Here is a 14,485-nt window from a genome sequence, read left to right on the forward strand (position 1 = left end):
GGAGCAGCTCATTAGAGCTTCATGAAATGTGTGGTAGTGCAGCATTAGATTAAGCACTGCTGATTCATGACCTGTTGGATGTTTGTTTTCCAAACTACCTGCTGCAGAGGACAGCACAGCCATTTTCTCAAGGATTAATTGTTGGACTTAACTCATGTTAGCCTTGTGATATGCAGATTGATACCCGTAAAATCTGTCACATTCCTGCTAACATAACATGGATCTATCTCAATTTATTCTCGTGCCATTTGCCAAAATATTTGTTTAATAGTCTACTGATTTGGTCTTTCAGTATTGTTGTTATTCTTGATATACTGCCTACAGCTTCTCTGTTTTAACTCATGTTCATTGTTATCTAAACCTTTTAATAATGCTTCATAGATCAGAAAAAAACCATGAAAGAAAACTGATTTTGGGTAGCCAGTTTGTGAAAAAATCCCTTGCCTGGTATTTATCCTCCTCCAGTATGACATTTCTTTGTCACACTGGACATTGTGTTTTTACGTAGCTCTATTGTTCTTCTGGAAAACCCTTACAATGGACTGTTCAACCAAAGCCTTCTAGTACAACTGGAAAAAAAATTCTCAACTTACTTATAATGTCATGAATTATTGTCAGAAAAAATATTATTATCGACATTTGTAGAGCAGAATAGTAGTTCACCATAGTACTTATCTAAAACACAGACAGTGATTTAATAACTTTTAGTAAAGTCATCAGTAACATCTTAGAAACATTTTGTAAGAATGCTTCATTAGAAAGAAGTATCTCCTTTTCTCCTCATCTCCTTCACCCCTCACTTTCTGTCTCTGTCTCTCTATAGTCCTGACACACTGGTGCAGGGTTGTGAAACCAAGTCTGACGTCAGCGCTGACATTCAGAAGCTGATTCCAGACCAGATGGCTTCGGAGGAGAAAGGTGAAAGTATGGAGGCAGGCCGTGAGCTCTCCTGCTCTGCTGACCCAGGGCCAGAGCAGCATCTGCACCAGAATGGACCATCTCAAAAGGTCCAAGAGGAGCCACCAGAATTGGTGTGTAAGACACATGGGTGAGTATTTTCCTGTATGTTTTGTCTTTTTTATACACAGATAGTATCCTTGAACTGACAAATATATTGTCCCTATTCACGTTATTTTGAGAAGAAACATTTGCCCCTTTAGTTCTTCCCATCTGCCTGTCTCAAAACTCAAACACACTGATACAGTTCACTCTGTAGTTCAATGATACAGTATTCTTCATCAACAGGATGTTTTCAGAGATGTCATCGTTCACCTCCATATCAGAGAAGGAGGAAACAGAAGTAGATGAGGTAGAGGACAGAAGGACTCCTTCCTCACCCATCCAAGATGACTGTTCAATGGTATGCATTGTTGATCTTCCCTGATATCTTACTCTTACTCTCATATTCTTTGTTTCTTTTTATTTGACATTTTTATTTTTTCTTTCTCTCCCTTTCCAGTCCAGCACTCACCATCTCTAGCAGTAAATATTGATAAGCAACGACTGTTTCAGTGGCTTTTCACATTTATTTCTAGAACTGTAGAAATGTTGTTAAAAAACAATGTACGACAAAAATGTGCTGCCTCCTACACACGCTGAAAAATACGCTCTGTGGAATGTGTAGTGTAGCGCAATTATACTTCTAATGTTTAAAGTGGAAAATCTTCAGAACATTTGATGTCTTGAAGGTTGTGTGACATGGATTCAATTATTTTTCAGGCTTCCACAGATGCAAGGCAGACATCATCTATTTCAGACTGCTGCATAGCGAATGATTCACATACAAAAACCCAAATGCAGAGTCGGCACACAGAAAGGTGAGAGGAAAGCTTCCACATGAAGACTACACAAGATGACATTTTCTTGCAGTTGTGTTTTCCTCCTTCGTTTCTGCTTTGTGCTGTTTTCATAACAGTAAACATTTGTTCTTAGTTCTTGTCAGATAACATTTAAATAACGAAACATCCTTGAAGTTTTATCAAGATTTAAGCACAACCGTGAATCAAAGAGAAGTATGGTGAAAGGGGCATGGTAGTAGTTTTGGAGCAGTTAACGTGTATCAGATTTAATTTGATCTGATCACTGTGGATGTTACAGTTGTTTTTGACCCCCTCTGCTCTGCGCTTGGCTTCTCAGTTCAGCTCATCTCTCAGCCCTGCAGTCAATTGGGAAGTAGGTTATCGGAGCAGTGTGCTGCTCACAGTCATGGTTTTGATATGATTCCAGTCCAAATAACACTGACTGCCACAGGGCTCACGTGGACCAGACCAACTAGCTAGCTAGATCTGGGTCGACCTTGCATGGTGGCGCACTGACGTTGTTTGTTTTGTTTGCGCTGCCTCCAGAGAGCACAGGACAGGTCATCTCAGTTATGGCCTCATTAGTGTCAGACATGAATAAGCCGTAACCTTAATGGCAGAGCCAGACGACTGTCCTGTCCTGAAAGCAGCATAGAACGCTAGGCAGTCCTGCCTGTGAGCAATTTAATACAGTATTGACTATAAATAAAGACAGAGAACAATGTGTATTAGAGTCACATGGACAGTGATCTTACCACAGGGAAAACTGTGTTGTTAGAGATATTTTGAGGGTTGTTTCTGTTAGGGATGTACACGAATAATCGATTAGTCGAAAACGGTAAGCATATTCGACACTTTTTTTTTTAAGAGAATCGACAAGTTTTTTATTTGACTAACTTTTTACTTGGTTGGGGTGGGAGGAGATTTGTGTTTTACTTCATAGAGACGCGCGAACAAATGTTTATGGTTCTCCTTCTGCTTGAGTGTGCGTCTTCTCGCTGTGTGGTGCAAGCAAAACACTGGAACAGACGTCGACAGTAAGAAAAGGCGAAGCAGGCTGTTAAACGAGATGCCGCTAGCGTTAGCTCAGGTTGTTGCTAGATGCTTAGCTCGTTTTTAGGTCAGTATTCCTTCAGCTGTTCGTCGTTCAGGGTTTTTATTTACTGGGAGTCGAATTGTCCATAGAGGTCTCATTAACTCCAAAACAAACGGAACAAGTAATTAAAATCAGTAGAAACGCTGAATAAAGCATACATAAAAAAAAAAAATCTGTTTCTCTGCGACGTGGACACAGGACGTTGAGAGCGGCTGTTTGCTCAGGCTTGTTTCTCTGTTTACTTAAGATCCAGACGTCTGATGACAAAAATCCTTCGTCTGATTTAAGGTTATAGTCATAACATTACAAGGAGTGACCGGTAACGTGACTTGAAACATTAAGAAAGAAGTTGGGTGAAAATGTTTTAATGTGCGGCCATCCGGCCAACAGCCGGCGCTAGCGGAAAACACAGTGGATTTGTTGAACCTAAACTCTCATGTGACAGCAAACGACAGGAACGAATAACTGCCTTGGATACTTAAATGATTTCAGACAATTTCAGATATTTCCTCTTAGCGTGGAGAGTGGAGCTTGACAGCTCATGGAACCCGAATACACCTGCCTTCACGCAAGGCCATTGCCGTCCAGACTGCTAAAAAGTACAACGAGGGCAACTACAGCTCTAAAAAAGTAGCAATAACAACCGCTGCATGGACAGCTCTCACATTGGAGTTCTATGTCACTGTCACCCGCCGTTACATGTACGTTGACCGGAACATTTCCGGTTCTGAGGCAGTCTGCTGAAAACATCACCGCTAGGCTGAGGTGCGTTGTTGATGAGCTGGGCAAGGGAGGTAAAGTTAGTGCATCTGTACACTACAGCGCAAAAAACATGACGTGACAGCATATTATTTTTGGTTTGAGTGGAGGGCACATCTTAACGATGACGTCACGACTAATCGACTTAAATTGGCTTGATTAATCAACTTCAAAAAGTAATCAAAATGCCCATCCCTAGTTTTTACTAATACTGAATGTTATTGTGTCGCCTTTTATTGACATAATTCTGTTTTTCAGTCTGCAGTGCTGCATAGGGAACAAGACAGAAGACAAAACCAAAGTGTCTAAATGGAAGGTAAACATACCTTTGTGAATGGCTGCCATCTCCAAATCATTTCCACAAGAGACGATTTAAATTCTTGTCAGTGAGGATCATTTTGTGATAGCCACGTCTGAGAGTTTGTAGCCCTTAGGCTCACGAGCTAGAAAAATGTACTGCGCTAATGTACCTAAAAACTCACCACTGAGAGAACCCTGAAGTTTAGACAGTTTGCCTAAAATTCTAATGTTTAGATGAAAAGAAAAAAATAAAATTGAATTAATGTTTGGTTGAATTTTCAGTACAAATAGAAGTAAAGGTGGAGTTGTTAAATGGCTGCATAGCTAAACAGATCAGTAATGACGCCAGGACCAAGATAGAAAGGGGTTTACTACAATGACAACACAAGACATGCTGAGTGCTGTTGATAACAATGACAGAAATGCTTTCCGATCTGATGGAAAGTAGTTAAATTTGAAAATATGTTGGTGTTAACTTGAGTTGAAGAAAATATTCAAACTGTTATCTGGTAAAAACCATAAAAGGAAATGATTTAGTCATATCTCTATATGTGTCACCATCATCTAAATTTTTGCGTGTGCATGGGTGTGCCCACTTAGTGAGTGGGTTTCAGGAATGAGAACTCACCAGAGCATATGCTGTCTGTTCCTGCAGGGGAGAGGAGGAGGAGGACGAGGAGGAGGATGTAGCGGTTCTCCTGACAGACACAATGATTGCAGAGGCAGGAACAACAGCTATGACGTAAGTTCTCCTTCCCCTCAGTCTTTTTAGATACACAAATTAACACTTTTTTTCTGGATGAGGGTATCTATGACAACAGGACTGATGATACCTCCAGTGATTGTGTGTGTATGTGCACCTGTGTGTTTATGTGCACACCTGTGTGTGTATTGCTAGGTGTGAGCTCGCCTGCTTGTGGGTGTTTTGCTTGATTAATAACAGCCTCACTCCCCCAATCCTTTCATCCTTCCACCTCCTCTGTATGACGCACGAAGCAGTGTTTCTTTTTTTTCTTTTTTTTTTTTTTTTATGAATGAACAGCCGGGGAGGGTGAGAAAGGAGAGGCTGAGCCCTTATCTGCTGCTGCTGTTGATGATGGTGATGCTGAAAATGATGTCAGAGCCCCTAAATGAACAAAAATAAAATGCCCAAAACCAATCTGCGTTATAGTCCAACCCCCTCACTGAGCTCAGGATGTTTTTGATGCAGCTCAATTACAAATCTTTTTTTCGTTCTGCATACCACCATCAGAATTCATTGCATATGCACCCTCTTACACACACGACACACACACACTCACACTCACACCAGTGAGAACAGCTACGTGACTCCCTGCAGCTCCATTAAATAGACTCCTTAGCCCAGTTTGACAACGTTGCTGTGGAAACGCCTCATCATATACAGTACCTCTCTCCTTCCCTGCGCACACACACCCACACCACACGCACCGAGCGGTATTCCCGCCGACCCCCTTCTCCGTGAAGGATGAATAATCCATGTGGAGGCAGCTCAACAGCTGAAGTGCCGGGAATGCCAGTCTGAGGGAAAACCATGTGGATGTGGGGATTCTCTTCGGGGGCATGCTATACTCTCATACTACTGCACACCCACAAACATGCGGATCAGGTGATCTTGGAATCAGAGCGATACTGTTAATGGAATTACAGCGTGTTGCTCATCAGGGATCCCACACTGGATGCTGATGCTCGTTAGGAAATCTGACTCACTGACTGACAGAAGTCAGCGGGATACACATCTAGCTGGTTGAATGCCTCACCGAGACCTGAGGAGAGCTACAGCAGAGGAAAGTCTGTTATTATCATGAGCAATTCTATCTGCTTTTGTGACCTACTGGGAGCTTTGCAAAATCAAGGATTTGCTTTTGTTTTTTGAGAAGTTTGTTGCTCATAATTCAGCCACCCCCAGAAGCAGCCTGCTTATAGAGCTTTTGACTCATACCTTTTTCAGGAGGACAAGGAAACCACTCCTCTCACCTTATCCTGCAACTCTCTGCTTAAACAAGCTTCAGCCCCCAGAATATCTCTTTTTATAGGAGGGAGTAATATGCTTTTACAGGACTTCCCAAAATTCCAGAGCAGCATGTGAAACACTGAGGACTCAAACTACGACACATCTTTCTGACTTCTCCTGTCCCTGCCTGTCTGCATCCCCTGAGACCATGTTCTGCTTCTGCTTCCAGAGCCCCTCCCTCAAGCTACAAGCCCTGGAGGCTGACTTGGGACCCCCGCCAGCACCAGTGGACCCCCAAGTTCAGGACAACCGACCTGCCCAGCAACAGCCTCTTTCTACTGAGGAGCAGAGCCAGTATTTACCCCACAAGCTGCTCCTGCACTCACCACCGTCATCACCTGCTCAGGATAAATACACAGTCGACTCATCACAGCCTGGTAAGACAATGGCAATGATATCCTGATAAAATGAAATGATAATATTCAAGTTAAAAAAAAATCCTCTTGCACTGTGGGGCAAAAGAGAAAAATGATGTTTAATTTGTAACAGCACATTGCCAGTGATTTATTTAATCTTCTTTTGTCACAGATTTATTTATGGAATTGTTCAAAGCACCTCAGCCTGGAGAGGTCTCATTGAAAGTCAAACCCATTACCCTGTCAGTGCTTTTATCTATAGTGTTTCCTTCATCATCTGCTTTCATTCAGAGCATCTTCCTAGCTGCTGTAATTCCTTTGGTGCATGTTAAACAACAGTCAGTAAATCCTGACAGCGAGCTACAAGCTTCATCATTTCCCAAAGCTGGGTGTGTCTTTCCTTCATAAGTTGAGTAACAGTACTCCGAGGTGCGGTGCATCACTGTACAGCTGCCTGAGACACGATGAATTGGTACATATAATAAGGAAGCTGATGGAGATTTTTTTTCTCTTGCTGTCCTTTATTTCCATGTCTATGTTCTGGGTAAACACTGCAAGAAAACATTTTTTTTTTTTTTTTTTTTTTTTTAATAGTGATTACAACTGCTAAATATAAACACAATTCAGATGTGTTGTTTACTGTATTTGTAACAGACTAGGAAAGTAGTTTGATTAAGAAAGAGCTATTTGTTGTTCTTTCATTCTCCTTCCTTCCTTTCTTATTTTTATCCTACCTCCCCCCTTCACCATTTCTCTCCCAACTCTCATATTGTCCCAAAACTGTGAAAAAAATCCAAATGAATACAGACTTTGGTTAATATTAAATCCTTGCTCTCTCTCTCTCGCTCGCTCTCTTTTTCTTACAGCACACACCCCATCTCCTCATTCACCAGAGTCCAATCCCGTCCTCTCTGCTCCCGCTCTCTCTAAGGATATTTCAGGAGATGATATCCTGTCGAGCCCAACAGGCCCTAACACCAGCCCGCTACTCTCTCGTTTTACGACGACCGACTGCCCCGTTCCCTCGCCGCGCTGCCCCAACCTCAGCCACAGCCTGCGCTACAACTCAGACCCTGACACAGCCCCTTCTCCACCATGTTCACAGCACATACGCATGTAAGACTACAGTTTCCTCTCTTAATTTATATAGGAATAGTGACTCACAGATAGGTAGTCTCAATTTTTATGTTCTTGATGCAGGGTTGATCCAGGAAATAATCACAGGGCAACTGCAGTGGCAGAGACTGGAAAATTTCTTAATAGCTGTTATGTTAGGCAATCAGTTACTCATAGTTAGATGCATGTTATGTCATACTAAGGCAGAAATATGCAGAACGTTAAGAATGTGAGTGGACTTGTGCACTGTTCTGTGTTCAGGGCTCGCTGCAGCATCCATACAGAGCCAGACGAGGGCTCTGTGTCCATCTCAATGCTCAACAGACACATCCACACCCTGAGGAAGAGGATCAGACATTTTGAGGAGCGTTTTGAACAGGAGAAGCACTATAAGGTGAGGAAGGAAAAACAGAGCTGCGTGGACAGCTGGATTCTCCTGAGTCATGATTGGAGTCAGTGTTGCCTCCTCCAGAACAAATAAGCAGGGCTCTCAGAGCCATGGAAGAGTTTTATTTTTCATGTTTTTGTGAGCGATTGTCCGGCTGGGTGTGTTAGTGATGTTTTAGTTATAAACTGATGCTGGTGATGCTAACCACAAACATTACACTAGAGTGAAGTACTCCCTCTGCTGGTATGCTGGAAAAATTACAGTTTATTACACAATGGATCCTCCCTAACCTGGTTGAGGGCTGCTGATTTTGGTAAACCTGGTAACCACCTAGACCTGGAACAAGGGACCAAGTACCAAGACCTGTGCAAGGTTATAAATGCAAAAGACAGCCCCTGTTCTATTCATGATGAGAGGTGGTTGTTATTGTTTTCCAGCCGGCCCATAATGACAAGACTGCCCATCCAGAGGTGGCCAGACTGATGAAGGAGCTCATCAAGAGTCGCAAGCAGCTTAAAGGTCAGTTTCATAACCATAAACACACAGTCAAAGACATGAATTGATGATTGCAGTGGTGGAAGAAATGTTCTGATCTTAAAAGTACAGATACAACAATAAAAAAATACTCCCATCATTTAATTTAATACCCACATTTAAAAAAAATAAATACAGGTATTATCAGGTAAATGTACTTACTTGTGAGATGATTCATGGTGTAGGGAAGAAGATAAAACAAAGTTCATATAAATACATATGCATTCATTTTTTGGGATATTCTGAAATCTTTGTTTTTGTGAAAATAAACCAGAGATTTAGAGCAGGATTCACTGTTTGGTGGGACTGCTAAAGGTTGAGAACTTCTGATTTAACTACTGACAATGTATTTATGCTTACGAAAGGGATTTTATGTAAAATCTGAAAAGGATCTGAGAAGGATCTATAGCAGTCAAATACACATAGTGGAGTAAAACATACAATGTTTGCCTCTGAAATGTAATGGAGTAAAAGTCTGAAATATAAAGTATCAGCCACATCAATACCAACATGTAGTCCACATTTTTAGATTTCCATGGTCCCTGTTTTCATGTCACCGTATTTTCCTCTTGTCCTCCCCTCAGAGCTAAAGCTGAGGCAATCAGAAGGCGGCAGGCTGAGGGGGCAGGTGGGTTTCAACCCACCAGCTGAAACATGCAGGACCAATACAGACCAGAGGGAGGCAGCACCAACAGGAACTGAACTGCAGCAACTTAACAACAACAGTAATGCCAGGCCAAACGTGGAGGAAACAGTCAACATTATAACCAACAGACTGAAGGAAAAACGGCGAGAGCTGGACCTGCCTGACAGCATTAAGGTTGATACTGCAGAAATGCCTTAATCACATGCACAGATTTTGTTACATACCTTTTGTGGTCAGATTATCTGGGTGGCATGGGAGAATCTATCACCCTGGATAAATGAAGTACAGAAAATCACATATGCTTATTCACTTGCTACATTTTATACCAAAACAGAGCATTACAATAATATATGAAATTTGTTGACCATCTATTTATAACTTTCTCTGTGCAGGAGATGTCCCATTACCAGATGACTATGGAGAAGACTAGTATGCAGAAGTGTTTGCTCTACTTTGAAAGTCTACACGGCCGACCGGTAAGACCAGCCTGGACAAGCTTGTGTTAATCTTTTATTTTTTACGTTATGGCTCCACTTGAGTAGTCTTGTTATCTCCTCTCTGTCCTGACATTGTTGTTTTCTCTCTCTTCCTATTTCTTTATTACCACCAATAACAAAGTGGTCTCTGTTTGTGTCTCTTTCGATCTCTATGTCCTCAGAGTACCAGGCAGGAGCGAACTCTGATGAAACCTTTTTATGATCGGTATCGTCTTCTCAAGCAGCTGCTGCATTTTTCTGCTGCCTCAACAGTCATTACGACCATTGTGAGTAGCCTTTCAATGCTGAATACTGGATTTTGAATAAGAGGAGATTACATTGTAGGGAGGGAGATCCCTAGACACTCACTCATGAGGATGAAACTGACTTTAGCTTCTGAGACCAATGCAGAGGTGTCACTACATTGCCATCTAGTGGTTAGATATAAGAGCTACATCAGATTATTGTGAAACGCTTAATTTAGCAAAGTAAATGATTGCAGGACAGATAATCCTGAAACTAACAATCAAAGTGAGTTGGTTTCACTCATCATTTTCAGATCTTGCTGTGCTGTTTTTTTGACTAAGTGGCTAATTAATTGAAATAGAAATCATTCCATGCCACAACTATCTCACAATAGGCTAGGCAGAAGTAAAGACAAACTATATTCAGTTCTACAATGTACAATGGCCCTAAATGTCAGGACACAGCAACATTTCAAAAATTGTTTGTTCATGACTGGACAGAACCCAGGTCAGTAGTTTGTTTGTGTGTGAAGCCAGTGGTGGCATTTAGCGTGCTTTTGCTAGGTGTTGACTTGATACATGCTAGTTAGAAATTTTGCCTGACTTTTGCCGTCACCAAGTCACATGACATTAAAACCTTGCAGGAGCAAAGCACCTGTAGTTTTCTGGTAAATTGATCTCCTTGTTGCAAGCTCAGTCACACTACAAGAATTGCCTAAAATGACTGCAGTCCTTTTATACCTCTCCTCAGCAGTTAACATTGGCTATTAAGTCAGGTGGTGTCAGCCAAAGTCTAAAAGTGTTTACTTTGATAGAAAAGTGATCCCTTGTGTGTGTGTGTGTGTGTGTCCATAGGAAGAAGAGGAGGGCTCTGATGAAGGGCGTCCCAAACAGCAAAGCCCCAGGCAGCAGCCACTTTGGCAGAAACCTCCTAGGTGTGTGTCCTTAGAGGAGTCATTGCATCTGCCTTCCCTAGAAATGACTGAAACACCTCTGGTGTCCCCGCTGGAGGAGGTGAAAGGTCTCCAGCCACAGATCATCACCATGGCAACATTACATGAAGCTTCCAGGTATGGTTTGCACATGTGTGTATCAGGAAAATCTGTTTTTGCAGACAAGGATCAAAAGATTAGCTGAAGTTCATGAAGAACATTTCTTTTGCTAAACCTATTTGTCATCACAGCTACAGTTCATTTAAGTGCACAGATTAATAGTCTAAGAGATCTAAGAAATTGTTTGATTCTTTCTTCTCACAGACAAGAATTACTGGATCACCTCAGGACGGCTCGATTAGAGAAGCGGAGACTTCACCAAACACTCCGAGAGTTTGAGGACCATTTCTACAGGCAGACTGGCAGGTAAAAACAAAACAAATGACATACACAGCACATCCAAACTACTTGATTTTTGAATTTTATTTTGTCTTTTAATAAACTTGGAACATGTGGTTTTCAACAATGCCTTGTGAAAAACAAAGAAAAAACATCCACAAAAGAAATCCCATCGTAATGGTACGACAGTGTAATGCACACTCACGTAACGTTAATACAGCACAGAGAGCTCAGGAAAGAGACGAAGAGATAGAAGACGTTTGCTCTGAACTGTGCACATCCTTTGTACTGTACATGTACATGTTAGTCCTCCAAAGTAAATCCAGTAAGTTTTTGATTACAATACACACTGTACAAAGCTATCTGAGTAAGGCAACATAGGGACTATCAACCAGTTATGGAAGCTGCTGCAGGTTGTTTGGAAACTACAAAAAAAGTTTTGCCTTTTGTTTTGCATCTTCTTTCCTCCGTGTATTTTTAACAGGGCTTGTCAGAAAGAGGACCGTGGACCAATGGCGGAGGAGTACTGCCAGTATAAGAACCTCAAAGCAAAGCTCCGTCTACTGGAGGCCTTGCTCAGTAAACAACAGGACTCAACCAAGACCAGTTGAGTTAACTCACAGTGGGACTTTTATCCAACTTAACAGGATCATATCTGAAAAATCAGGTTGGCAAGCCGGTGGGTCTGGTCTTTTTTCATGCCATGCTCATTATGTTGATGCACTTTACATGAGGAAAACAATGATGGAAATTGGTGACAATGCTGGGCAACTGCAGTTTTTTTTTTTTTTTAAAGTCCCAAAAACACATCCTTTGTCATTCATGACGCATCTTATTATAAACCTGATGTAGCAAGTGTATGTTATGTAGCACTAATCTGTGTCAGAGATGAAAAGCTGTAACAACTTGATGTTAGTTACATATTAGTAATTTTAAGATTACTGTACGTATATTATGGCACTTGGCTTTTTTTTGTTTCTTGCCAAAACACTATTTTTGGACAGTTTTGTCCAGAGTTAATGTGAAAACTGCATTTTTAAAAAGTGCTTTCTTGGCAAAAAAAAAAAAGGTACAAGCTTAAATGCAATCAGTGAGACAATCCTGTAGTGTTTGTGCATGTCAGTTTTTAGTCCTGCATTGTGCTATGATATGCATTAAGAATTTGATAGTTGATCAAAATTGTGACCATTCAATTTACTTGTTCACCTTGGAAAATATGTGAATGTTGGTGAACGTAGTGCAAGTTACATCTGCTGTCAAATCTGTCTTTCTCCCCCCATTTTGCCTATATGAAGTTAATTCCCCCTAAATGCCGTTGTTGACAATGATCAGAGCTTTTGACATTGTGCACTTCTGGTTTATATAATTTTCTATATATAGATATATATATATATACTATATGAATGTATCGATAAAAATAAATATTTTTTCACATTTATTCTGCTAAACACAGTTTATGGTTCTACTTTCTCTTTCCACTGACTACAATAAAATAAGAGCGACTGTTGCAGAAAAGGTTGCTATGGTAGAGGTACTGACAGCTTTCACACTCATGCTGCACAGAACTGCATCATGCCTTTTTTTTGTTGTTTTTTTTTTTTTTGTTTGTTTGTTTTAAAGGTTAACATGTTAATAAGTAGTTCATACTTGGTCATCAGAGACTTTGCGAGTACGCATTTTAGAGGTTGTTGCATTAGTACTGTTAAGATTCCACAGCGGTTTTATGTCTGGTTTTTAATACCTTTGGTATAAAGAAAGATGACCAGCGATGCTGCAGCCCTAGAAAATTGTAGTACCAGTCTGTGCCACTAGTAAGAGGTAAAAAGAAGTCAGATTTTGTCTACTGTGGAATGAGAACAAAACATTTCTAGAAAGACGATCGATCAAAGTAATTGGAAACAACAAAATGCTTGTCCACGCAGACAGTGGAAACTCGATCAACAGTATATCAATAATAACAAGGCAAAGGTCATTAACAAAATATGGAACAGCAGATCAAAATAAACAACAGGAAATTGAATAGAAGCAGCCCATTTTTTTAGTACAGTTAAAGGGTTTGGTCTATACGCCAGTGTGGACTTGGAGGATGGATGGATGAATCTGTGTTGTTGGTGCCCCAGGTTTAGATTTCTCATTTGGCAGTTGCTTATGTGGATATCTTTAGGTATGTTTTAATGTATGTTATCAATGTTTAGAATAACCCTTTCAAGATGAGGTGCAGGTGTCAGAGTGTGTGTACCTTTCTATTTTTCCTCCACTCTTCTTTGGGAACGATGGTCTCTTGAGAATACAGAGCGGTGTCAGAGATATGTTGGTGTGCTGGGAGCCTACTAAATCTGCTGCTTCATGCATGTGTTGGTCTGCTTCATCAGTACATGTGGACTTCCTGTGTACAGAGGTCAGTCACCTCTAGTCCTTCCCTTCCTCTCCTACAATCTGCCATTTCCTAGCGTCCCACGCTGATGTTGCAGGTCTTGCAGCTGGGGTCCTTCTTGGCATTAACTGTGGACAGGCTCATCAGCTGGTGCCCGCTGATCTCAGCCACTGTGCCCAGCGCCAGGTCTAGAGGCTCCGTGTAGATCACCTCCAGGATGACGTCCTGGGCGTGATGAAACACCAGACCGCCGTCGCCCTCTTCGTTCTGCTTGCAGGTGAGGAAGCGGTTGTTGCTGATGTCGAGTGCCGGAAGCCGCTGCTTGCAGAACTCGTCGCCCCTGGAGCCCTTTGGTGCCAGGACCAGAATAACATAATGGTAGGCTGTATACATGCAGTAGAAGTCTCCAAAGTACAGGTTGGTGTCGGGGTTGAAGAGTGCGTCAGCCCGAATCTCAAAGCGGTGGCGGCCGTAAGGGGAGTCCTGCGGAGGCTTGCCTGTGTTGAACTCTGTGTTGCAGCTGAAGAAAATGCCTTCCAGCTTGCCACTGATGGGTGAGCCGTGGCTGCCACTGTTGTCCTTCACTGACGGCAGCATTCGGTTCCCCTGCACCTCCCTGGAGTTTGGATAAAAGATAACAAAAATGGGCTGTGAAACATGTTATCGGTTTCCCTTTAGATCCAATCAGTAATCATGCTGCACATTGTTTTAATCAGCAGTTTTTATTCTTCCCCTCAGCCAAAAATATCACAAACTGTGTCTAAGACAGTGTGACACATGGGAAGAAGCTGTCTGAATGTGTAAGATGCAGCCCGAGTCTCCCAACACAGCAATGAACTGAAAACCGATGCAGTTTCACTATTTCTGGAGCTGTAATCATATTAGCCAAGTCCGGTTTGTCTCACAGAAACCTTGTGAGAGATAATTACTTAACTCAAAAACAAAATCTTTCTTTATCATTATGACAAACTGCCAGAAAACAAAAGCAGCTTTCAGACAGCAAATTAAGAGATGAACATTCAAGGCAATGAAT

The 14,485-nt window shown here is 41.6% G+C and overlaps 2 protein-coding genes, 1 long non-coding RNA gene and 1 pseudogene across 22 annotated transcripts in view; 1 reads left to right on the plus strand and 3 right to left on the minus strand.

Moving 5' to 3' along the window:
- Window positions 1-14,485, plus strand: part of LOC108897336 (protein FAM13A) — a 77,732-nt gene that overhangs the window by 34,913 nt on the left and 28,334 nt on the right. Inside the window, exons 7-21 of one of the 19 annotated variants that reach the window (XM_051076891.1) lie at window positions 824-1,048; window positions 1,246-1,360; window positions 1,720-1,817; window positions 3,913-3,970; window positions 4,610-4,696; window positions 6,156-6,363; window positions 7,209-7,458; window positions 7,720-7,852; window positions 8,284-8,365; window positions 8,965-9,200; window positions 9,419-9,502; window positions 9,685-9,789; window positions 10,603-10,817; window positions 11,004-11,105; window positions 11,563-12,121. The exons of 1 other annotated variant lie outside the window; for it this stretch is intronic. In XM_051076891.1, the coding sequence (XP_050932848.1) occupies window positions 824-1,048; window positions 1,246-1,360; window positions 1,720-1,817; window positions 3,913-3,970; window positions 4,610-4,696; window positions 6,156-6,363; window positions 7,209-7,458; window positions 7,720-7,852; window positions 8,284-8,365; window positions 8,965-9,200; window positions 9,419-9,502; window positions 9,685-9,789; window positions 10,603-10,817; window positions 11,004-11,105; window positions 11,563-11,689 (2,125 nt within the window). In that variant the 3' untranslated portion in view covers window positions 11,690-12,121. Of the gene's footprint in view, window positions 1-823; window positions 1,049-1,245; window positions 1,361-1,719; window positions 1,818-3,912; window positions 3,971-4,609; window positions 4,697-6,155; window positions 6,364-7,208; window positions 7,459-7,719; window positions 7,853-8,283; window positions 8,366-8,964; window positions 9,201-9,418; window positions 9,503-9,684; window positions 9,790-10,602; window positions 10,818-11,003; window positions 11,106-11,562; window positions 12,122-14,485 lie in introns of those variants that run through there. 17 more of the 19 variants (XM_051076890.1, XM_051076888.1, XM_051076881.1 and 14 more) reach the window with 17 other exon arrangements.
- Window positions 1-14,485, minus strand: part of LOC108897271 (phytanoyl-CoA hydroxylase-interacting protein-like) — a 72,887-nt pseudogene that overhangs the window by 12,820 nt on the left and 45,582 nt on the right.
- The window catches only part of LOC108880653 (phytanoyl-CoA hydroxylase-interacting protein-like), a 52,858-nt gene continuing 49,517 nt past the window's right edge, over window positions 11,145-14,485 (minus strand). For both annotated transcript variants that reach the window (XM_051076900.1, XM_018672251.2), the window contains exon 5: window positions 11,145-14,068. In XM_051076900.1, coding sequence (XP_050932857.1) covers window positions 13,525-14,068 — 544 coding nt within the window. In that variant the 3' untranslated portion in view covers window positions 11,145-13,524. The remainder of the gene's footprint in view (window positions 14,069-14,485) is intronic.
- LOC127143433 (uncharacterized) overlaps window positions 11,145-14,485 on the minus strand; it is a 31,721-nt gene continuing 28,380 nt past the window's right edge. Inside the window, exon 2 of the long non-coding RNA XR_007814833.1 lies at window positions 11,145-11,620. This is a non-coding gene — a long non-coding RNA (uncharacterized LOC127143433). The remainder of the gene's footprint in view (window positions 11,621-14,485) is intronic.

The sequence above is a fragment of the Lates calcarifer genome, linkage group LG16_LG22, assembly GCF_001640805.2.
Source record: "Lates calcarifer isolate ASB-BC8 linkage group LG16_LG22, TLL_Latcal_v3, whole genome shotgun sequence".
NCBI classification, from domain to species: Eukaryota; Metazoa; Chordata; class Actinopteri; family Centropomidae; genus Lates; species Lates calcarifer.